A 25,994-nucleotide genomic window follows, 5' to 3' on the forward strand; every position below is an offset into this window, starting at 1 on the left:
AAGAGCTCCGAGCAACATTTTACTGCTCTCAGGTGACATCCCATTGGACTATGCCATCTAGTGGTAAACTGTTGAAAAACATTAAAACATTAGATAGATAGATAGATAGATAGATAGATAGATAGATAGATAGATAGATAGATAGATAGATAGATAGATAGATAGATAGATAGATAGATAGATAGATAGATTATTTATAGAGTATTATTTCTATTTCTTGCTGCTTTAAAGGTCAGGTATATCCTAGACATGCTGTTTGATGAAAGTGCAGTAATTAATAATTCCTTCTCATGAACAGAAACCCGGAGGTGTTCTGCATTTTCATATACACACGTAAAACCACAAAATAAAATAACATTTAAAGTGGCACACAAACAACACCACGGAAGTATCAGGTAAAAAAAAAAAAAAGCATTCAATTTATTTATTTCTAAGTTGTACACAATTGGAAACAAGATTCAAACAAATCCAAGTTATCTCTACTACAGAAAAAAGTTTCACCAATAAAGGGGACCTGTCACAGCACAAGTAAAGAAGTCACATTCCTTTTACAACAAGTCATCAATGGAAGATAGATTCATTATGATATTAAAGACTCCCATTTCTCGGTAAAGTAGGCCATGCAGTGCAATGCAAGATCCACGTATAATGTTCAGGTACCATTCCCCTGTAAAAATTTGCTGGCCTTTAATATTTCCAAAATGTATTTGTAAGGTAAAAAGTTGGATTTTATATAACCTTGACCCATCTTTTGCATTGCTGAGCATGAGGTTGTGGATGGGTGGTAGGCCTGCTCCTCCTCGTGCCTGGAAATTAGAACACTATGGGGGTTTATCTACTAAAACTGGAGAGTGCAAAATCTGGTGCAGCTCTGCATTGAAACCAATCAGCTTCCATTTTTTTTTTTTTGCCAAAGCTTAATTGAACAAGCCGAAGTTAGACGCTGATTGGCTACCATTGTTGGCTACTCCCCAGTTTTAGGAAATCAATCCCAATGCTGGTGGTCACACGATACTGTCTAGTGCCTACAGCTACAAGAAGTAGATAGATATGCTTTGTTCATATTTCATGTCTGAGGTTTACAACCATTTTAAGGGAAAGAACACCAGAGAAGGTCACTATCCTTGCGGTGATATTCCTGGGGAACAAAGAGTATCACAAATATTGTGATAAGACACGGCAATCCATTGCAAGAGCATTTTCCCCATAGATTTGGGCTACTCAGCATTCTCTAGACTCTCGCTGGAAGCAGCACGTCGTCCCTCCTGCTTAGATAATGTGGGCAGAAGATAGGGTTAGGTAAGTATAAAACCTTTTTGCTTACAGGAACATTTTAAAAATACTAGAGCAGGAAAAATGTTTACAGGGAGAAGAGGCCTGGACCTTTTGAATGGACTTGGCAAATTATTGCAAGGCCTGCTTTAAATACCCTAGACCAGCGTAATAAGACATTTCTTAAACCAAAATTACTATTGTCTGATGCGGAGCTCCAGCTAAAACCAGTAAAGAGTGCTAAAAATGATATCTAATTTTTCTATTTTTACTAAATGCATGGGAATCAGTGAAGAAGGTAAAATAGAGGTGGTTTTGGTCGTCTGTAAATGCACAATGGGCTTTAAATGGCTCCTGTGGGTTACATAATCAACTATTCTACAAAAATGTCAATAATGGCCCCTTTTTTTAACCTCATTCTTTTATTTTTTTTTATCATTGAAAAAAAAGAGAGAGAAAAAAAAGAAAAAATCAAAAGGATCAGTACACAAATAACAATGGCATAATACAAAAAAAAGGAAAAAAGAAACAAGAAAAAAAAAATTGACCATAAATACACCCCAAAATTTTTTTTTGTTAAGCAGATTTGAAGATTTTAAATTGAAAGTTTTCCAGCAATTTTGTGGTGAAATAAATTTAGCCAAAGTCACTCTGTTCATTCCTATTACCCAGTAGGTGTAAATATCATTTAAAGCGGAGTTCCAGTCATAAAACTAATTTTACATTATTCAGCTGCATTAAATATTAATAACAACCTTTGGAAAAAAATTTTTTAATTTTTCTTACTCACCTTTTCAGATCTATCGCTAGGGGGTCCCTCATAATCTGCCTCTTCCTCTCCACGGCGCCTGACGTCATTTCCCTCGGCGCCCGTGCTCGCTAGTACTCCTGGGAGATGCGTGTCATCATTTCCCAGGAGTCACTGGGCAGCACCGAGGGCTTTTGTTGCCATCACAACGGGGGGCTGGCAATTCAGCCGCCACTGCCGGCTGTGATGGCAACGTTAGAAGTGTACGGTGCTGCGCCGTACATACGGCGCATGCGCGAGAACGGGTGGTGCATGCTGGTCGCTCAGCTGCGCCAGAGCCTGGGAGATAGCGCTTGTGGGCTTCACATGCCCACAAACAAGATGGAAAGTGCCAAGAAGAAGGAATAAAACATATCATGCTCAATTAAATCGGCAATCGAGCAGCGATTAAAAAGAAAATAATGTGAGTGCTAGTAATAAGTCTTTAAAAATAAAGATATTCATCCCAAAAAAAAAATTTTTTTCACAGTTGAAACTCCGCTTTAACATTTTACCTGCCTTTCATGAATCACATTCAAATTTTCCTCAATGTCTTGGAGGAAGAGTGGACAAAGCTGTGTTTCTAGAATGTTCTTGATAGCACAGGAAGTTATCAGATTATCTAGCAGGAACAACCAGTATTTTTAAATTTTTTTTTTTTGCGCATATTGAACACAAAAAAAAAAACTTTTAATAGCATGACTAACAGACCAAAAGCAACAAATAAAAGTCCATTGTTGGGGTTACACACACTTTAGGGTTTAAATGATTTTTTTTTCTTTTTTCACCACTCTACATACACATTTCTTAGCTCTGTAGGTGGGTCTATCCTATGACTTTGACAAGGAACATGGGTGCAAAAATCAGCAAAATCAGACTATAATGAAGACTCCCGCTCCCGCTGGTACAACTGAACTTCATCTCTTGCACTTTGTCTCCGGTTTTAAAGTCCATCTCCTTCATACACAATCCCGGTGTGCCGCAACCTCTCAGAGAAGTGTTATCAGCCGGCTCTGTGGAGTAAATATAAAACGACGTTACTATGAAACATCACCAGTCACTAAAATGTATTAAAATGTTTATTTTTATTAACTTCAATTTGAAAAGTGTTTTTGATATTTTCAAGCCTGTAGCTTTCAGAAAGCTTTCTTTCGAGAAATACCCGCCATTAAGGTCTTTGTTTAGGCACTTAAAGGGGAATTCCATTTCGATCAAAAACATACACGAGGATCATCCAAACCCCACCTCTAATTAAGTGGGAAGAAAAGGGAACAGAGGGCGCACCAGTCTAGCGAATTACCTTTGCGACACTTTAATATTGTAAAAGGTTTAAAAAAATATACTCACAAACGAGTGATAAAATCAAGCAAATTGTATAAAAGTCCACCATTTTTCCCATCCAGCAAGATCTGCAGGCCAGTAACAGATGTGGGATGTAGAACCCAAAGAAATCTGATGCTTTTCGAGGGGTATCCCGAGGGGATGCCCCTCGAAACGCGTCAGTTCAATATTAAAGCGTCGACAAAAAACAGAAAGGAGAGGGCGCACCGGCCTTGTGCGTTATCTTTAAAAAAGTTTATTAAAAAAGAAAGCGTAAAAGTACTACTCACAAGGTAGATAAAAATCACGCATAATGGTCTAATGATGGTAGCAGTCTCCAGACCTATGGACAAGACGTGCAGACCGCTGCTTCTGACGCGTTTCGAAGGTAGCACCGTCTTCTTCAGAGCCCGATAATATTAAAGTGTCTCAAAGGTAATGCGCTAGCCCTCTATTCCCTTTTCTTTCTAGAGTTTCTTCTGTATTTTCCCTGACCTGTGGTGAGTGGCAGCACAGCTGATGTGGTGGCTTGATTAGTGAAGACCCACGTTTTCAGGAGTATTCAGGAGCGCAGGAGTATTCGTTTTTCTTTTATGCTGACTTCTAATTAAGTGGGGGCTGCCCACTCATGGCCCCGTGAACACCATAATGAATGCTTTATTGAGTTCTAAAATAAGGGTGACACTTTGATCCCGCAACATTTCCTGGGGCACAGCATCATCTGGACTAAGGAACCCTATGATTAAGCCCTGGTTGGTGGGGAGAAACATGTCAGGGGGCGTGGCCCACAGAGCTACATTGACTCCAGATTTTACATCTATACATCCACACTAGGATCGGCTATGGTGAGCAGCGGTTTTCTGCTTAAATGTTTATCGCTCACTGGATGAGTATTTCTTACACTGGCATCCCTACTATCCTGAGTACCAATGGGTCTCTACACCTCAGCCAGGAGTGGCACCACCAAGTACTAAGGCCCAAGATGCATGGACTGTTCCGGCAAATCTGGGATGAAACAGGTTCAAGTGACTGAAGGCAAGCTCTTTCCTCAAGGTCAACCCCCACAGTCCATAGGTTGTTCATACACTGGTTCCCTCTTCAAAAACTGCAGAGATCTCATGTCTTATAAAACCAGGCATAGCTTATAAGGGAAATCTTTTGCATTCATTTTACCCCTCCTAGATCAGAGTGGACAGCAGGCTTCTCAGCCCTCACTGCTCGAACAGTCCCAACACCAGTGTTGAACAACCCATAGACTCTTTCCTCCACCTAGACCCAAAAGAAAGAAACTTCTGTATATATCTGTATATACATACCAACATTTAAGTCCTGGTCCCTGGGACACAAATAACCCAATCCACAGTCTACCTCAGGGCTTCCCAATTACCGAAGGGACTCAGCAAAACCCCACTAAGTGGGGACTGCCCACTCACACCCCCGTGAACACCATAATGAATGCCTTATTGAATTACTGGGAATGTGCAAATAAGGGTGAAACTGTGATCCTGGGACATTGCCCAGGACACATAATCAAGACGGTCCAAGATGCAGGATTGTCCCAGAATATCTGAGACAGTTGGCATCTGTGCCAGTAGAGGTCAGATGTATATAGAACTTTGATTTTACCCCAAAAGATGGTAATAAACAAAAGATTTAAGAAATGAAAATATTTCTTATCTTCTCCATCTAGGTGGAGCCACAATCCATCCAAGGTGGTGGAGAACATCAGTCTGGAGATCCTTGGTGTGCTAGTGACATACTTTTCGCTAAGATGCAGAACTGTCCTGACAAATCTGGAACAGTTGGCATCTATACCAGTAGAGGTCAGATAAATAGAATTTTTATTTTACCGCAAAAGCTGTTAATAAACAAAAGATTTCATCTAGGTGGCGCCACAATCCATTCAAGGTGGTGGAGAACATCATTCTTAAAAGGTAGTTCAGTGCTTAAATAGCCCCACCATGGGTACATTTTTTCTTTCAAGTTTCAAACTCTCCTATCCCTAAGTATGGGAGAGTCCGTAAGGCAGCTTTGATATAGGAGGCCGATACCAAGTCAAATTCAAGTACTTACAGCACATTGTTTGCATTTAAAAAAATAAATAAATTTAGTGATGCATTAAGTAGTGATTTAGAGCTGCATTAATGCGTGCCTTTTATATCTGCCCGAAGCTCAGCTTTAAATTTTCTTTGTTTAGTCCCAATCATAATAAAGAAACAAAATGTGTTCAAAGCCATACTTGTTGTAATAGTTAATGAGACACATTGCTTCTCATCCCCAGTGCAGTCTCTGTGGGTGCTGGAAGTACATGGTGTGTCCCCAGAACCTCGACAATCCATACAGGAGACCCCGTTCTTCTCTGTTTTAGTCTGTGGCACTAGGAATGAAGAAGAGATAATGGTCAGTATACATTTTTTGGTGTAATCTAAGCACAGTTTGACAGTATAACCAGACAGATTTAGGTGAGGTGAGCTAAGGAACCAAAAAGCCCAAAGCTGCTGTAATTACACGCAAAGCTTCAGGTGATACCTCCCACCTTCCCCCCACTGCGCATGTCCTAGGGAAAGGACACATTCTGGGGGATTCCTCCCCTTCATCAATGTAATCTTAGGGTTGGGACACGTTACGGGGATCCTTCCCCTTCATCAGTGTACTGCTGGGGACAGGACATGTTATGGGGATTCCTCTCCTTCATCAGTGTACACCTATTGACAGGACATGTTTTGGGGATTCCTCCTGTTCAGCAGTTTACTCCTAGGGGCAGGACGTGTTATGGGGATTTCTCCTTTTCTTTGGTGTACTCTTAGGAACAGGACTTATTCTGGGGATTCCTCCCCTTCACCAGTGTACTCCTGGGAGTGGGACACATTGCAGAGATTCCTCCCCTTCATCAGTCTGCTCATAGGGGCAGGACAGATTTCGGGGATTCCTGCCCTTCATCAGTGTAGTAGTAGGGACAAGATGCACTACGGGGATTTCCCCCTTCATCAGTGTACTTCTAGAGACAGGACGCATTCCGGGGATTCCTCCTCTTTATCAGGGGAAATGTTATGGGGATTCCTCCCTTTCATCAGTCTGCTTCTAGGGGCAGGACACATTACAGGGATCAGTGTATTCCTAAGAGTGAGACACATTACAATGATTCCCCCCCTTCTACAGTCTGCTCCCAGGGGCAGGACATGTTATGGGCATTCCTCCTGTTCATCAGTGTACTCCTAGGGACAGGATGCGTTCTGGGGATTCCTCCCCTTCACTGATGTACTTCTAGTGACAAGACGCATTCCGTGGAATCTTCTTCTTCACCAATGAACTTGTAGGGGTGGGACACATTATGGAGATTCCTCTCCTTCATCAATTTTCAGTCTAGACTGTTGCTTTGAATGTTTCCATCTATGGCAGCTGATATTTTTCTATAACTAGCCACTGGCCACGGGAATTCATTTTGGAATGGTATATACCAGATAAGCTCCGTATTCTTCTATCTTTGTGAGTAGAGATGGTCGAACGACCCTGAACGGCGAACCCTATTGAAGTCTAAGGGAGCCATACAGGAAAAATCAAAAGTGCCCATTTTGAAGGGTTGTTGGGAAGAAGCCCTTGTCCCTTGTTGAGGGCATGTGTCCTGGTATGGTTCAGAAGGGGGGGGGGGGGCGCTCGCTCATCCCCTCTCCCTTTTCTGACCTGCCAAGCTGCGTGCTCAAATAAGGGTCTGGTATGGAATTTGGGGGGGTGGCGTTTTTTTTAAAGTTTGGCAAGGGGTTCCCCTTAAAATCCATACCCAAGGGTCTGGTATGAACTGGGAGGAACCCCACGCTGTTTGTTTCTTTAATTTTTTTAATAGCCGGGTGTCGGCAATTGCAACCGCGAGTCAATATAGATGTGATTTGACTTCTTTTTTTCTTTAGAAATGTCATTCTTGCTGCAGCATGTTCTATACATGCTACAGATGTGCCACTTTACAGGCAGATTAAAGGAATTTTTAATTGCTACAAAATATCCTCTTTTGGTAGGAATTTTAAGGCAATGAAACATATTTTCTAAATACAGAGGAACCTTGGATTGCGAGTAACACGGTTAACGAGTGTTTCAATTTATGAGCACTGTATTTCTAAAAATCCTAACTCGGTTTGAAAGTGTTGTCTCGCAAAACAAGCAGGATTCAGGCCAAAGCGGTGCGCAGTACCGCTTTTGGCCGGAGGTGGGGCGCCGGAGACGAACAGATGCAGATCATCGTCGTTCGGAAATGCACAGAAAGGCCCGAGGACAGTTCAGCTGACCTCGGCAAACTTCGGAAAGGCTCGTGAACGGAGTCTTTCCTAGGTTTGCCGAACTGTCCTCGTGCCTTTCCGGCCGTTTCGGAGGCTCACCGGGGCCCCCCGCCTCTGGCTGCATGCGGTATTGCATGCTATTGAAGTCAGTGCGGAACAAATTATTTTCGTTTCCATTGACTTCAATGGGGAAACTCGATTTGATATGTGAGTACTTTGGATTACGAGCATTCTCCTGGAACGGATTATACTCGTAATCCGAGGTTCCACTGTATATATAAAAAATGTAATTTTATTATTATTTCTTAAAAGTATTTTTTGAAAATGACATAAGCTTAAAAAAAGATCTTTTCCACAAAATCATACATTCAGGTCCTACAGGCAATCTGAAATGGTTTCTATGAAAATGCCTATAACTGTTCAGTTTAAATTCAACTACAGGGATGCAGTACTTACACGCAGGCATGGGAGGACTGCAGTTACTGGTAGAGCAACAGGAACTGCTTATTTTTATTACTCCATTAGAATAGGTAAAACTTTCCTTCTGAGAGCACATTGATTTTTCCCCACAAGATCTCTTGTACCGCTTCACTTCCTGCCCATCTGTCAAAAGAGAGAGAAAACAAGATATGTCAAAGGGGTACGTGGCATCTTAGACTTAACTTGATCATAACACATTCACTGAAAGCAGAACTATTGCTTACTGGATTCCCGATAGGGAGATGTTCTCCTACTTCCACATGGATTTCCTGAGACAGGAAGGGAGAGGAAATCTCCCCGCTTACCCTTTTACTCCACTGTAACTCTGTCGCCAAAGGGGCAAATAAAAGTTTCCTTTCAAAGAAGAAAGCAGAGGCTCACCTCTCCCACTGCCCACACTATTGAACACCATTCTAATGAATATAGACCATAAAGTCTCTTTGGAAACCAGAACTTCTAGGACTGTAGATCGCCTGGTCCCCAAAGAGACCATAAAGTCTCTTTGGAAACCAGAACTTCTAGGACTGTAGATCGCCTGGTCCTCTGCTGCTGCTGTTGGTGGTTCTATTTCTTGACCCCTATGTCACCACTGTGTCCTGTAGAGACTGTAGAGAGGGTTCTACAGTACTTAGCACAGTGGGGGACCAATTTTGTAGGCTTTCTTTATATCTCCATTGGCCTATAACCAAGCGATCTGCTGAGTTTTATTTCAGCTGTATCACCAAACATTCTAAATTGCAATGGAAATCAACTGAAACGTCTGCAGTGCCAGTCAAAGGACCACATCAGGTGTTCCCCACCTTCTGAAGAAGCAGACCGTTTCCTCAGGTTGAGCTTTTGGCGACTTTGAAAGTCTGCCATCCAGTTTTTTATTATTAACCTCTAATGCCGCGTACACACGGTCGGACTTTTCGTCTACAAAAGTCCGACAGCCTGTCCGACAGACTTCCGGCGGACTTTCGGCGCACTTGCAGCAGACTTTCTAACGAACGGACTTGCCTACACACGACCACACAAAAGTCCGACGGATTCGTACGTGATGACGTACACCGGACTAAAATAAGGAAGTTCATAGCCAGTAGCCAATAGCTGCCCTAGCATGGGTTTTTGTCCGTCGGACTAGCACACAGACGAGCGGATTTCGGGGTCCGTCGTAGTTACGACGTAAAGATTTGAAGCATGTTTCAAATCTAAAGTCCGTCGGATTTGAGGCTGAAAAAGTCTGCTGAAAGTCCGGAGAAGCCCACACACGATCGGATTACCAGCCAGCTTTAGTCCGTCGGCGTCCGTTGGACTTTTGTAGACGAAAAGTCCGACCGTGTGTACGCGGCATAAGAGTACTAATATGACTGAACTGCATCAAAGCAACCTACCTCCCAGTCACTACTGTACAGAAATAATTGTATCAATTGCGATATTTTGGGTTCTGGATCACTAGCTAGCTGCTCTTGTAAAAGTGAACAGTCTTTATTTTTTGAAAAGGCAAACAAAAACAGCATGAAAAAAACAATCTCTGGAACAAATCAAACCTCTGGTTCATCGCCAGAATAACATTGTTCCTTAACAGGGTGTCAGGGTTGGGCTCAGCCCTTCCGTCTCTGAGCTGGCTGCTCAACTGTTAGCTAATTGCCAGTTCCTATCTCTCCACAGTTACTCAGCTGTTTATGATATCCTGCTTGTCAGTCCTGCCTACTTAACCTGTCCAGTCCAGAGGAGCTCTGCCTTCACCTAGGTCAACATCACAGAGACTATCTCCTGCATTCCTGTTTAAAGACTTGCTTTGCTGACATCCCTTCTGGCTCCCGATCCTGCTTGCTGCTCCACTACATTGATCCCTGACTTCTGGCTTGGCTGACTATCCATTCCGGTTACTGAACTTTGGCTATGTTTTGACTACATTGGTTCTTTTTTCTTTTATTAATAAACAAGTGTGATTTAACTGTACTTCTGTCCGATTTCATGGTTTCTGACACAGGGTTTAAAGTCCCCACTTGCTCCAGGGATCCAAAGAAATGGTCACTGCAGCTTAGCAGTATTTCAGTAACCAAACAGCACACTCTTGCAGGCAGGATAACCCTTACAGGGCCAAGATACCCATAGTCAGGGTTGGAGGCTCTTTCCCTCCAGAAGCCTCCAAAAAAATCCAAAACAACTGTCAATCAGTATTCCCTCTCTGCCGGATAACCCTGGAACCCATCTCTCTGTATAAGTGAGAATCCCTGAGTACTCCAACTGTCTTTTGTCATCCCTGTTAAAGCAGTATTAAACCCAAATTCCTCCTATCAGTGTACTCCTAGGGACAGGACACATTACAGGGATCCCTCCCCTTCATCGGTGCACTCCTAGGGACTGGACATGGTTTGGGCATTCCTTCCCTTTATCACTGTACTCCTAGGGACACAACACATTATGGGGATCCCTCCCCTTCATCGGTGCACTCCTAGGGACTGGACATGGTTTGGGCATTCCTCCCCTTCATCAGTGTGCTCCTAGGGGCAGGACACATTACAGGGAATTTTCCACCCCCTCCTAGAATACTCCAAAACCAAAAATGTCATATACCTGTATTTCAGATTACCAATCATTAGATATGGTGGCTGCATCAACTCACACATTGGGGACACATATATATATTAATTCCACAGCGCTGTCACTTTAAATCGTCTTTTTTCTATTCGGACTGCTGCTGGTCCTTGTATTAAACGCCTCTACTCTATTCACAGCGCTGTCCTAAAACCTTAACAATCTATCTTTTTAAAAGATAAATGTGCATTCCACTGGCCGAAAATGGCGTCACTGGATAGTCCCGTCCAACGTGTTTCGCCAGCCAACCAGGCGTCTTCAGAGGCACGGAAAGCTTATAAGCTGCACTTTCTATATGCATATAGGAGTTGCACTGAAGTACTTTGCATATGGAGCACTATAAGAAGAACTTTTGAAGCACTTTAATATATTTCTTGATGTACAAAGATAATTTCACATATGGACATTTATTATTTTGACTTTTAACAGCAGTATTGTATAATGGTACACTTTATTTGCTGCATGTATTTTTCTTTGAATGAGTTCAGTGCACATTTTATTTTTAAATAGATAGATTGATATGATTTTAGGACAGCGATGTGAATAGAGTAGAGACGTTTAATGAGGACACATACCGTACCTCCCATCCAGGACCCATCCCTAGCGTCCTGTATACAATACATATTCTTGAACCTTGCAATCAAAATCAGATTAAAAGTGGTTGAATAATTGCAGCACTGAGAACAAATTAATTTTTATTAAAGCAGTTTTTTTTCACTTACCTCCATTTAAAGTAGACTTTAAAGTTGCCATACAGAATTCAGATTCACATGTGATGGAGCTTCCTTTACAAGACTTCTCATCTTCCGCTTCACACTCAATACAGGATAAAGAGAATCCTGTAAAATAAAGGAGACATTACTAATAGCAGAAATAATGTATGACAAAATGAGCCGCTCTGACTCTCTACTTAGCTGATAACCAAATATAAAGCACAAAGCCTACATACCGTGTTCTTTTGGTTATAGCATCTGGTTTTAAAGGTCAACTCCTGGGTAAAACCCGCTGCAACCTTCCAGTCACCAAATTTAAAAAAAAAAAATCAAACATACATAACTTAAAGTGTTTGTTACCCCAGCGATTCATATTCCTGATATGTGGCTGCTGTACCATGTACTCGTATGAGAAAGTATTCTGTTATTTTTGTATTGCTTCATTTGTGTGAAATTCCTGGTGTTCCTTCTACTTTCCTATTAGAAACTGACCACACTAAGCAGGAGTAAACACCGTGGTCAGTTCTCTAGCTGTGCTGGGAACTCAGCCTATTCTCTTGTCCTGACACGCACCCGGCTGCACAGCCATTCACTGGAGAGTTCAGTGCTCTGTTGCTTCTCCTCCCCCCAGCTCTTATGCAGCTGAGAACAGATATTATGTTATGACTTATAAAAAAAGAAAAAAGGTATAATATAATTTTTTTTTTTAATCTATTCACGAATGTTTTTCCTTTCATTTCAGTTTTAAACAGAATGGGTTGTTTTTCAAACTGATCGTTTACTATCACTTTAATTCTAGGTGTAGGCAGGTTCCTATAAGGACTCACTTCTTTTCTATGCTATGCCCTTGTTTCCTGTGGCTGAGCTCATTTCCTCTGTTAGCTGAGCCAGCGAGGTGGCAATTGCTACAATGTAGATGTGTGGTGGATCTGAGGAATCGATTGGATAGATTTTCACACCAATTTACCAAAGACCCACGTAAAAAGGGCTCACTGAAATGCCCTGGGGGGAGCTCTTGGGAAACACTGCCTTCAAGATATAGGCTGTTATCCTGCTGGACCGTGGGGGGCAGGGGGTCCAGTCGGGGTTCCCTGAGGGGCTGGGAACCTAAGGACTCTGTGGACTCTTAACTGCCAGCTGTGGACTTATTGCCTTTATGGCTCACTGACTTTGTGGATTACTGCCAATCATGGACTCTGTCCCTATAGACTCAGGTATGATTACCTTATGGGCACTAGAACACCTCTGTACAGGAATGTGTGTGAGAAGCTGCTTTACAAGAACTGTTATTCCATTTTTGCCTTTCTTCAGTAAAGTTACCATTAACTTTAAGTTGCCTGGTCTGAAGTCTCCAAAAAGGCTGCCTGCACAGCGTATCAAAAGAACAGGGCTTGCAAAACAACAAGGAGACTGAGCTAGAGGAAGATGCAATACATGGGTCTAACACATAGAGTACTGTCCAGAAGAAGTTAATGTGTTGTTGCTAAGGACTACTATTTCTGTCACATGCAAGACAGTCAATCAGCCAGGAGTAGACCTGTGCACTACTACCAAAAAATTTGTTTTGTTTAGTTTTTATTCATGTTTTTTTTCTCGTTTATCGGATCATTTATGATCAGCATTCGCTACTTCGGATCATTCGTAACTTCGAATGCATTCATATTAGTTAAATTCCACTAGTTTAGATGCAGCATTCGCTACTTCGGATAATTCGTATCTTCGGATCCCCGAGTATTTGATCCCTAAGTGAAACATGACTTAATACTTGGTGGAAAAAACATTGTTGGCAAGCACAGAGACAAAGAGTTTCTTGTAGTTGGTGACCAGGTTTGCACACATCTCAGGAGGGATTTTGGTCTACTCTTCTTTACAGATCTTCTCTAAATCCTTAAGGTTTTTTTGGCTGTCATTTGGCAACTCGAAGTTTCAGCTCCCTCCATAAATTTTCTATAGAATTAAGGTCTGAAGACTGGCTAGGCCACTCCATGACCTTAATGTTCTTCTTCTTGAGCCACTCCTTTGTTGCCTTGCCAGTATGTTTTGGGTCATTGTCATGCTAGAAGACCCAGCCATGACCCCTCTTCAGTGTTCTGGCTGTGGCCAAGGCAACAAAGGAGTGGCTCAAAAAGAAGCACATTACAGTCATCGAGTGGCCTAGCCAGTCTCCAGACCTTAGAAAATTTATGGAAGGTGCTGAAACTTTGAGTTGCCGGGAGACAGCCAAGAAACCTTAAGGATTTAGAGAAGATCTGTAAAGAAGAGTGGACCAGAATCCCTCCTGAGATGTGTGAAAACCTGGTCACCAACTACAAGAAACGTCCCGTCTCTGTGCTTGACAACAAGGGTTTCTCCACCAAGTATAGTAAAGCCTTGGTTTGAGAGTAACTTGGTTTGAGAGCGTTTTGCAAGACAGGCAAAAATTTTAAATACATTTTGACTTGATATACAAGAGATGTCTTGAAGTAGCGTCATGGCACAACTGAGTATAATATGGAAGAGAGGCGCCTCTAAGTGTAGCAATATGGTTACATTTAATGAAGGTACAAAATTTAGCAACTCACATGGTTGATGATTAAAAGAGGCACATGTAAGTATGCAGGCATCCGGGGTAAAGCTGTCCACATAGACCATCCTTCTCCCCGCCATCGACATCATCTCTTTCACGCTGCGCTCCACGAGCGCTTCAAGCCTCGCTTTCAGATCGCTCTACTGCAGGGTAGTCTTCCCGGTCACAATTGCAGACTGACAGTGTTGAGAGCCGGCGGTGTGGAGGATGGTCTATGTGGACAGCTTTATGCCTGCATACTTAGATGTGCCTCTTTTAACCATCAACCATGTGAGTTGCTAAATGTTGTACCTTCATTAAATGTAACCATATTGCTACACTTAGAGGCGCCTCTCTTCTCTTTTATACACTGTGGCTCCTGCTGGATTTTGCTTCTAATCCCCTTGTGGAGGCTTCCATTTGTGGATGGACATTTTATGGTTACACAACCTGGTCACATTGCTATAATCATTTTATTTGGACTATAAACTGAAGGACCTATGAATAAATGGTTGTGGAACTAATTATTTGAGTTTCCATTATTTCTTATGGGAAAATTTGCTTTGATATACAAGTGCTTTGGATTACAAGCATGTTTCCGGAAAGAAATATGCTCAAAATCCAAGGTTTTACTGTACTAAGTCATGTTTTGCTTGGGGATCAAATACTTTTTTTACTCATTGAACTGCAACTTAATTTATAGCATTTGTTTAATATGTTTTTTCCTGGATTTTTGGTTAATATCCCGTCTCTATTATTTAAAATAAACCTATAATAAAAATGATTTCATTTCTTTGTAAGTGGGCAAACTTAGAAAATCTGCAGGGAATCAAACAATTATTCCCCCCACTGTACCCTTGCAGAGCACTTGAAGCACAAGTCCTAGTTGACACTTTTCCAATTTGTAGCAAATTTGTGTGGCAAGTCTCTAGCAAGGAGCAAAGTTGCAGTGGTGAGTCTACAGCAAGAGCTCGGCAAGTCTACAGCAAGAAAATTCATCCACAGTGACCCCATGTGGTGAGATGACTATTGCAGAACATAACTGAACCAGAACTTGCAGCAGACTTGCAGAATGTTTGCAAAGAAAGTTGACCTGGAGCCATGCAATGCAGACTTGCTGCAATTGTGCAACAGACTTGTGAAGCCTGGCAAGTCTAGCAATAGCTTAGCAAGTCATGTTCAAACTTGCAGCTCAATTGCTTGCTATCTGGGCTCCCACAGCTCTAATCTCAGCACAGACCATGTACAGCACAGTGAGGATGCTGCTACTTTTACCAGGTAATATCTGGATTTGTAAAGGCATTTAGTGCACACAAACTTTATGTACAGTGGGGACGGAAAGTATTCAGACCCCCTTAAATTTTTCACTTTTTGTTATATTGCAGCCATTTGCTAAAATCATTGAAGATCATTTTTTTTCCTCATTAATGTACACACAGCACCCCATATTGACAGAAAAACACAGAATTGTTGACATTTTTGCAGATTTATTAAAAACAGAAAAACTGAAATATCACATGGTCCTAAGTATTCAGACCCTTTGCTGTGACACTCATATATTTAACTCAGGTGCTGTCCATTTCTTCTGATTATCCTTGAGATGGTTCTACACCTTCATTTGAGTCCAGCTGTGTTTGATTATACTGCTTGGACTTGATTAGGAAAGCCACACACCTGTCTATATAAGACCTTACAGCTCGCAGTGCATGTCAGAGCAAATGAGAATCATGAGGTCAAAGGAACTACCTGAAGAGCTCAGAGACAGAATTGTGGCAAGGCACAGATCTGGCCAAGGTTACAAAAAAATTTCTGCTGCACTTAAGGTTCCTAAGAGCACAGTGGCCTCCATAATCCTTAAATGGAAGACATTTGGGACGACCAGAACCCTTCCTAGAGCTGACCGTCCGGACAAACTGAGCTATCGGGGGAGAAGAGCCTTGGTGAGAGAGGTAAAGAAGAACCCAAAGATCACTGTGGCTGAGCTCCAGAGATGCAGTCGGGAGATGGGAGAAAGTTGTAGAAAGTTAACCATCACTGCAGCCCTCCACCAGTTGGGGATTTATGGCAGAGTGGCCCAACGGAAGCCTCTCCTCAGTGCAAGTCACATGAAAGCCCACATGGAGTTTGCTAAAAAACACCTGAAGGACTCCAAGATGGTGAGAAATAAGATTTCCTGGTCTGATGAGACCAAGATAGAACTTTTTGGCCTTAATTCTAAGCGGTATGTGTGTAAAAAGCCAGGCACTGCTCATCACCTGTCCAATACAGTCCCAACAGTGAAGCATGGTGGTGGCAGCATCATGCTGTTGGGGTGTTTTTCAGCTGCAGGGACAGGACGACTGGTTGCAATCGAGGGAAAGATGAATGCGGCCAAGTACAGGGATATCCTGGATGAAAACCTTCTCCAGAGTGCTCAGGACCTCAGACTGGGCCCAAGGTTTACCTTCCAACAAGATAATGACCCTAAGCACACAGCTAAAATAATGAAGGAGTGGCTTCATAACAACTCCATGACTGTTCTTGAATGGCCCAGCCAGAGCCCTGACTTAAACCCAATTGAGCATCTCTGGAGAGACCTAAAAATGGCCGTCCACCAACGTTTACCATCCAACCTGACAGAACTGGAGAGGATCTGCAAGGAGGAATGGCAGAGGATCCCCAAATCCAGGTGTGAAAAACTTATTGCATCTTTTCCAAAAAGACTTATGGCTGTATTAGATCAAAAGGGTGCTTCTACTAAATACTGAGCAAAGGGTCTGAATACTTAGGACCATGTGATATTTTAGTTTTTCTTTTTTAATAAATCTGCAAAAATGTCAACAATTCTGTGTTTTTCTGTCAATATGGGGTGCTGTGTGTACATTAATGAGGAAAAAAATGAACTTAAATGATTTTAGCAAATGGCTGCGATATAACAAAGAGTGAAAAATTTAAGGGGGTCTGAATACTTTCCGTCCCCACTGTATATCTTTGTTTTTAAATGTACTTTTCTTTTTTTGTATCTGCAGTTCAACTTTAAGAGTCTTGGTTATTCCAGACTGGGAGAGGGGGTGTCTGCATGTCCCCGTACAGCGTAATCTCAGCGCTGTATTCATCTTAGTTTATACTGTATACCGAGGCATTTCTTTTTCCACTCTTGATCATTTTTGGCAGCGCTCCGGACAGTCTTCTCCTTGTTCCGTCCCCATGCAAGTTTTACTAATTTAGTCTCATTCCTAGCAGGAGGACGAATATTCATGCTAAGCCAGGGAGTTTTCTAACAGGGAAGAGGACGCTGAAGTATCGTACACTGTAACGTGTAATTAATTGAGAATTGACTCGTTCGCAAGTCAGACTTTCCGTCAGTGTATGGGGGAGGGGAGGTCAGATTCTCTGCACCGCCAAGAGTGAAATGCTGAGCAAACTAAACTATGCTCTTTTATTCAAATAAGGAGTGGAAAGTCTCTGACTCACAAACCACCGGATATAACAACATTATGAAGAGTTCTGTTCATTTTTTATTTCAAGAAGAAAGTTACCCAAATGTTACTAACATCAAAGAAGAATTCTGGCTGTACTATACCAGCTTTGACCAAATTTAACTGTATATAGTATATACCATACCTGGCTGATGCCCCCTGGAAGCTGAAAATCACTGAAGTAGACACCGCTACTACACCGCTACTACAGTGATCTCCACTTGCTTCTGGGTCCTGTGCTAACCCAGATGGCAAGCAATTGAGCTGCAAGTTTGAAAATGACTTGCTAAGCTATTGCTAGACTGAAAGAAATGGAGGATTCCCCATGGGGCTTTTTAGCAACAAGTATGAGTCAAAAAAGTTCATAAAAATCACTAGTCTTATTATCAAAAGATCTGGCACTCATATGCTCCTAATCTGAATATACAGATACTGTGCATCTATTCATGGATGTTATAGCATCTTAATAATTTCAACATAATACCCAGGTGTCTCGGCCCTTGCGTTCTAAACACACTAAGCTGTGACCACTTGCAAGCCTCACCGGGCCGGGGTTGCCCCTTTGGGGTGGAGGCGAGGACTATTCTCCGGTGGGGTCCGTGACCATCTGTGGGGGAATCTTCTGTTTTTCTTTGTTTTTTTTTTTTTTTAATAAAGAGAAGTCTCTGAATTAGCGAGCCCATTTGCTGGAAAGGAAATGTAAGAACCCCCTGAAGAAGACCATACTCTCTAAGGTCGAAATGCATTGGGGCATTTCCTAAACATCGGATGGTACTACTATAATTAATAACACTGTGGGGAAACATCCTCTGATGTATATATTTTTTAAAAACCATACCACATGGTATCATCAATTGACTGATTTTCCTTCCCAGGCCAAACTGTCTCACATTCCTTATACCAGAGCTCATATTTTAACTTTTGTACTTTATTGATGCCCAACTGTCTTTTGGTAATAAAACTAGTGATTTTTATGAACTTTTTTGACTCATACTTGCTGCTAAAAAGCCCCATTTCTTTCAAATACTTGTATCGGGGTGTGCAGCCCTATCAGACTCCCATGCATGTGTCATTCTATGCTATAGCTATTGCTAGACTTGCCAGGCTTCATAAATTTGTTATAATTGCATAATTGCAGCAAGCTCCGCATTGCATGACTCCAGATCAACTTTCTTTGCAAACAAGTCTGCAAGTTCTGGTTCAGTTATATTGTGCAATAGTCCTCCCACCACAGGGGGTCACTGTGGCTGAATTTGTCATGCTGTAGACTTGCAGAGCTCTTGCTGTAGACTCACCACTGCCACTTTGCTCTTGCTAGAGACTTGCTACACAAATTTGCTACAAATTGGAAAAATGTCAACTAGAACTTGTGCTTCACCTGCTCTGCAAGTGTACAGCATGCCGGTGAAAATGTGCAGCAAGTTAACAGACTTACAACTCAACACTGCCACAAATTTGAGGCAAGTTATCCTCGCTATCTGGGAAGTGACCAGTGACTGATGCATCATCATGACCCTCGGCTACGAGCACCGGCACCCCTGCAGTGCAGCGGGTGCCTGCTATCCTGCTTAAAGGAGCCGACGTACAGCTACGGCTGACTCGCGAGAACGTGCTGACCTGGCGCTGTATAATGACGTCGGCTGGTCGGCAAGTGGTTAAGGAGCGTAGTTAAATCAAACAAGCTCAGTCTGTCTCCCAATGCAATCTCCCCCAGGTCAGTCTGTCCTCCAGTATAATCCCCCCACGTCAGTCTGTACCCAAGTTAAAGCATCCCCCCTACCAATAAAATTAAAAACACTGGAAGCCAACGTGAGGGGAGAGGGGTATAAAAGGACTGGTGCTGCAGGGCTGTAACTGATGTGTCCAGGTTTCAGGTGGACTGAAACCTGGACACAGGATTTAAAGCCCGGACTGTCCGGGTGAATCCCGGACAGGTGGCAACCCTAGCTGAAGGGCTCAGTTTGCAGGTAAGTTTGTCCTAATGTGCTAGCATGCGGTGCATACTACTAGGGCAGCTGCTTTGGGTCCAAAAAGAATGATTGGGCCCGGGGCAGCTGCCCCTTTTGCCCCGCTTTAAAGATGACCATGACTACAGGCGCAATTCAGGGAAAGAGTAGCGTTTTCTAAACTGAATGCAAGGCGTTCACTGATTAGACGAGATGGAGAGTGTGATGTCACTGCCCCCTCTCTCTCCTCCATCCAATCAAAGAATGTTTTGCAATCATTCAGAGAAAGGAAAAGCGATCTCTGAATGGCGCTTGTGCCAAGCGGGCAATCTCCTGTGCTCAGCAAGTAGGAGTGCAGCTGCTCAGCGTGGGACCCGGAAGCAAACAGAGATCACTGGAGTAGTGGTGCCTAAATGATTACCTAGTGATTTCTAGCTTCGAGGGCACTTGCCAGGTATGATATATACATAGATATAAGATAGACCAATGGAATTATGTATATAGTAGCAATGTCTGGAATTATTCTTTAAAATTGCAACCAAAAAAAAAAACAAAAACAAATATTTTCTTTTGAAAAGCAAGTTGGCTTTGATGGGCTTGCAGAATTTATGGTCTTCAGTGAAAATTCCAGGTCTTGTTATCTACTTAATTTTCGGCTTTCAAACATTTGCATTTTTTCAAACAGCAAATCTTTCATTTTCTGATTCCTTATAAAGTTTGAAAATGTGACACTGTCTATCTTCACATTCACTATGCATTTAACATGCTGCAAAGTAAGGATTTCAAGCTGAACTCTGAGAATAAGGCAAAATCTATCCTTGCAGTAAAGAATCGTGGACTCTTAAGAAGATCATTTTGCGCTCTGTTTTTTATAATTCACGTGGACTTCTTAATGTGGTTGGCCAACTCTCAAATTCAACCACCATAGAAAATAAAATGCCCAGTGCCTTACATAGTTCTCTTCTTAGACGTATCCCTGGCTTTGACTGGCTTCCGCAATCCATGCAGCCATTCTCCCGCAGTGTCTGCTGTAAACAGCTTTGAGGTGTGGTCATATGCTGTCCTCCTCACATACAATGCATGGTTAATAGCCCTGCACTGTGTGTGATTACTGCACCCTGTACTGTAACCACCTGCCCCTGTACTGTACCCTCCTTCTCTCCAGTACTGTGCCCTCCTGACCCCTGCACTGTGCCCTCCTGACCCCTGTACTGTGCCATCCTGTACTGTTCCCCACCTTCCCCCTGTACTGGTCCCCCCTGTATTGTTCCCTCCTGCCCCTTTAAACTGTGCTCTGCTGCCCACCGTGCCCTCCTGCCCCCTCTATACGATGCTGTCCATGCTGTTCCCTCCTGTCCCTCTGTATTGTGCCCTCCTCTACCCCCTGTATTGTGCCCTCCTGTACCTCCTGTACGGAGGTCTCCTGACCCCCATCCCTCTTGCCCACTCTGTACTGTGCTGTCCGTACTGTTCCCTCCTGTCCCCCTGTACTGTGCTCTCCAGTTCCCTGTGTGCAGTGCTCTCCGGACCCCGGTACTGTGCCCCCCTCACCTGCCTGTACTGTGCCCTTCTGCCCCACTCTGTACTGTGCTCTCCTGCCCCCCTGTACTGTGCCATTCAGCTACCTGTGTGCAGTGCTCTCCTGACCCTGATATTGTGCCCCCCTCACCTGCCCATACTGTGCCCTTCTTCCCCCTCTGTACTGTGCTCTCCTGCCCCCCATGTTCTGTGCCCTCCAGTTCTCTGTGTGCAGTGCTCTCCGGACCCCGGTATTGTGCCCCCTCACCTGCCCGTACTGTGCCCTTCTGCCCCCTCCGTACTGTGCTTTCCTGCCCCCCTGTTCTGTGCCCTCCAGTTCCCTGTGTGCAGTGCTCTCCGGACCCCGGTATTGTGCCCCCCTCACCTGCCCGTACTGTGCCCTTCTGCCCCCTCCGTACTGTGCTTTCCTGCCCCCCTGTTCTGTGCCCTAGAGTCCCCTGTGTGCAGTGCTCTCCGGACCCCGGTATTGTGCCCCCCTCACCTGCCCGTACTGTGCCCTTCTGCCCCCTCTCTACTGTACTCTCCTGCCCCCCTGTACTGTGCCCTTCAGCTACCTGTGTGCAGTGCTCTCCTGACCCCAGTATTGTGCCTTCCTCACCTGCCCGTACTGTGCCCTTCTGCCGTCTCTGTACTGTGCTCTCCTGCCCCCTGCACTGTGCCCTTCTGACCCTCTGTAATGTACTTCCTGCTTCCCTTCCTGTACTGTGCCCTCTTACCCTCCCTCCTACTTTGCCCCGCTGCCCCCCATACTCTTCCCTTCTGATCCCCTGTGCTCTACTCCACTGACTTTTTTTATATTGTTTGGATATTCGTGTTAATTAGTTTTTGATTTATGGCATGTTTTCCTTTTTGTTTAAAATCAATTTTATTGAAAGTACTAATAAATACTTTATGTTTAATTCTATCAACTATTTATACTTTACTTCTTGAAAGTAGGTACGTAAATTGGGGAAGGCTGGTAGGGGCCCCAGAGCATTACTTTGCCCAGGGGCCAATGATGCTATTAGGATGTCCCTGCCTAGCAGCACCCACCTAAAATCTTATACTCAACTGTCCACATTCCTGTGAGATCCACATGGTAAAGCCCATGAGGAGCCCCCCCTGTAAACTCTTCCAGCTGGTCTCTTTCTTCTTCTATGCATGTGCAGAATATCCAACTAATTTCTATGGAAAAGCCCTTGATCATGCTACCCAAAAGTTCAAGGCCTGTCCTTAAGAATGATTGGGATTCAGTTTGCAGCAGTGTTGTGGATTTCACAGGAGCGTGGACTGGTAAAGTATGAGGCTTTGTGGAAGGGGGTTGCTGGAGAGTGGGAGGAAGCTGACTTAAAGCAGGGGGTGTCAATTTATAAAGTATAGGGGGCCTCAGCTGTGGCCTTGAAAGCATAAAAATCCTGAACATAATATTTAATTATTTAGTATGTGTAATTTTCTAGGAGACTATTAGAGACAGCAGACATATTAGAGAAGATAGTCAGAGACAGCAGAGGCATTAGAGAAGATGGTCAGAGACTGCAGGCGTATCAGAGAAGTGGTCGGAGACTGCAGACATATTAGAGGAGATGGTCAAAGACTACAGACCTTTTAGAGGAGATGGTCAGAGACTGCAGACATCTTAGAGGGGGTGGTTAGAGACTGGACATATTAGAGAAGATGGTCAGAGACAGCAGACATCTTAGAGGAGTTGGTCAAAGTCTGCAGACATCTTAGAGGAGATGGTCAGAGAGTGCAGACATCTTAAAGGAGATGGTCAGAGACTGCAGACATCTTAAAGGAGATGGTCAGAGACTGCAGACATCTTAGAGGAGATGGTCAGAGAGTGCAGACATCTTAAAGGAGATGGTCAGAGAGTGCAGACATCTTAGAGGAGATGGTCAGAGACTGCATACATATTAGAGGAGATGGTCAAAGACTGCAGACATCATAGAGAAGATGGTCAGAGACTGCAGACATATTAGAGGAGATGGTCAAAGACTTCAGACATATTAGAGGAGATGGTCAGAGACTGCAGACATATTAGAGGAGATGGTCAAAGACTGCAGACATCTTAGAGGAGATGGTCAAAGACTGCAGACATCTTAGAGGAGATGGTCAAAGACTGCAGACATCTTAAAGGAGATGGTCAGAGACTGCAGACATCTTAGAGGAGATGGTCAGAGATTGCAGACATCTTAAAGGAGATGGTCAGAGAGTGCAGACATCTTAGAGGAGATGGTCAAAGACTGCAGACATCATAGAGAAGATGGTCAGAGACTGCAGACATATTAGAGGAGATGGTCAAAGACTGCAGACATCTTAGAGGAGATGGTCAAAGACTGCAGGCATCTTAGAGGAGATGGTCAAAGACTGCAGACATACAGTATTAGAGGAGATGGTGGTCAGAGACTGTAGACATACAGTATTAGCTTCGATGAAGGCTTCATAGCCGAAACACATCAGCGTATAGCCTGCATCCGTGTACCCATGTAACCAATAGAGTTCTTTTATTTAAGAGGATCTGAGTTGCCAGCCTTCCTGATTTAAGAATCGTATTAGGAGGAGGAGATGGTGGTCAGAGACTGCAGACATATTAGAGGAGATGGTGGTAAGAGACTGCAGACATATTAGAGGAGATGGTGGTCAGAGACTGCAGACATATTAGAGGAGATGGTGGTAAGAGACTGCAGACATATTAGAGAGATGGTGGTCAGAGACTGCAGACATCTTGGAGAGGATGGTAAGACTCAGTTACAGTGTTGTTGGAGGATGGAAACAGAAGACAGTCAGGGACTGGGGACTAATTATGTGAGACTGCTAGAGATCACTATCATTACAGGCCCCCTGCAAACCAATGCTCCCCCTTCCACTACTGGGGTTTGCAAAGGGCCACACAGTAAGTATCAAAGGGCCGCATATGGCAAAACATTCACAAGGACGGGCTTGGCCCCGCCCTCGTTCCTTCCTCACTGGCCGTGAGTGACAACTCGCTGCTGTCTCTGAGCCAATGAGGAGGGAGAGAGCCGGGACAGCAGCCGCTCCCCTGCACATCGCTGGATCGGGATCGGGCTCGGGTAAGTATTAGGAGGGGCTGCAGGGGGAGCTATGTACTGAAGGTTTTTTACCTTCATATAGGTAAAAAAAAAAATTTCAGTCTTTACAACTACTATAAACTACCTAAGTACAAACAAACACACCCTCATTTTAGAATCTGAAAACATTAGGCTTTGGGGTGTGTCCCTGTAATATAAACTAACATTTTTGTTTTAAATATTGTTCTTTTTTACAAAAAAAAAAAAGACAGTGGAAAAAAATAAATAAAAATGTAACACAAAAAAGGCTAAAAAACAAAAATACAAAGGACACTAAGGGGTCTATTTTTTAAATTCTTTTTATTAAAAAGGGGGGGGGTCTATTTTTAAATGTTTTCACGCAACTTTCCTCCACAATTCACATATTCACTTAAATTTAATTTTAAAAATGTGTCAACCATTTATAACTAGACCCCCAAATAAATTGAATGAAACTCCCCCCAAATACGAACAAACACACCATTGTTTTACAATCTGAAAACAATAGGCCTTGGGGTGTGTCCCTTTGATAGAAAAAAAATATTTTAGCTTGAAATATTACTCTTCATTTCACAGAAAGAAAAAGAAAAAGAAAACAACAGTAAAAAAAGTAAAATAAAGAATATAGTGCACCAGAACATAGAAGGATAAAAATAAAGAACACTAAGGGGTCTATTTTTCAAGATTCACACACCTTTCACCCAGAATTCACATATTTTTTCAATGTGATTGAATTAAAAAATGTGTAAAACATTTATAAATAAACCCCTAAAAAAAAAAATTGCAAATATATTAAAAAAAAATCGCAAATATATTAAAAAAAAAATCGCAAAATTAAAAAAAAAGAATAAATTGTCTTTTTTTTTTTCCAAGTAAATTTAACCTAAGCAGTTCAAAGAAAGACACATTTTTATAAATAAACCCCTAAATAAAAAAATAGACTACCCCAAATGCAAGAAGAAAAAAAAATCGCTAAATTTGAAAAAAATATATAAATTGTCTTTTTTTTTTTTCTTCAAGTAATGTTAACTTAAGGAGCTCAAGAAAAAAAACAGAGCGTCAGCCTTGGCAAAATTGAGACCAAATTACTTAGCTGATCCCTACAAATGAATGGCAGAATAAAACAGTATCAGGAATCGGGGAATACAATGTGTGGGTTAAAGATCTTTGCAAGATGCCTTTTGTGTTCGTTCATCTTTCAAAATGCAGAACTGCTTAGCTAGAAAGCTTGGCAGAGCAACAAGTCGTCACACACTCTCCGAGACATAAAATAAGTTACAGTAAAGTTTCTTACCGGTGACCACCAAAGTGGAGAGGATGCAGGAGAATAGAAGAATGGAGCTCCCCATGATTGCAGAAGAGGATGAAGAGAAGATGCTGGGCTCGTTGACTGTCCTTTAATTAACTTCAGGGCGTTGGCTTCTTGGAGTGATACAATCAGGGAGGGAGTGCTCAAGAGGCAGCAGAGAGCGAAATGCTTACGGTGGCCTCAAAATGATTTTTCCAAGTTAGTGTAGCTGGTATATTTCTGGAGAAAAGGAGGGGAGGGGGGGTTTGCTGAGAGTGGACCTAACATCATACATACAGTATCTCACAAAAACTGAGTACACCCCTCACATTTTTGTAAATCTTTTCTTCTACCTTTTCATGTGACAACACTGAAGAAATGACACTTTGCTACAATGTAAAGTAGTGAGTGTACAGCTTGTATAACAGTGTAAATTTGCTGTTCCCTCAAAATAACTCAACACACAGCCATTAATGTCTAAACCGCCACCAACAAAAGTGAGTACACCCCTAAGTGAAAATGTCCAAATTGGGCCCAAAGAGTCAATATTTTGTGTGGTCACCATTATTTTCCAGCACTGCCTTAACCCTCTTGGGCATGGAGTTCACCAGAGCTTCACAGGTTGCCACTGGAGTCCTCTTCGACTCCTCCATGATGACATCACGGAGCTGGTGGATGTTAGAGACCTTGCGTTCCTCCACCTTCTGTTTGAGGATGCCCCACAGATGCTCAATAGTGTTTAGGTCTG

General features: G+C 42.9%; 1 protein-coding gene across 1 annotated transcript; it reads right to left on the reverse strand.

Moving 5' to 3' along the window:
- Positions 1-398: 398 nt before the first annotated feature.
- On the reverse strand, positions 399-25,407 carry LOC141110400 (uncharacterized). The gene is made up of 5 exons (XM_073601730.1): positions 25,253-25,407; positions 11,433-11,549; positions 8,104-8,250; positions 5,619-5,756; positions 399-3,072 (listed from the first exon to the last, which is right to left on the reverse strand). Exons 1-5 carry the CDS (start codon positions 25,305-25,307, stop codon positions 2,885-2,887), a joined length of 645 nt encoding a protein of 214 aa, XP_073457831.1. The 5' UTR covers positions 25,308-25,407; the 3' UTR covers positions 399-2,884.
- Between the last annotated feature and the right edge of the window lie 587 nt (positions 25,408-25,994).

This window comes from Aquarana catesbeiana, linkage group LG10, assembly GCF_042186555.1.
Source record: "Aquarana catesbeiana isolate 2022-GZ linkage group LG10, ASM4218655v1, whole genome shotgun sequence".
In the NCBI taxonomy this organism is placed as follows: Eukaryota; Metazoa; Chordata; class Amphibia; order Anura; family Ranidae; genus Aquarana; species Aquarana catesbeiana.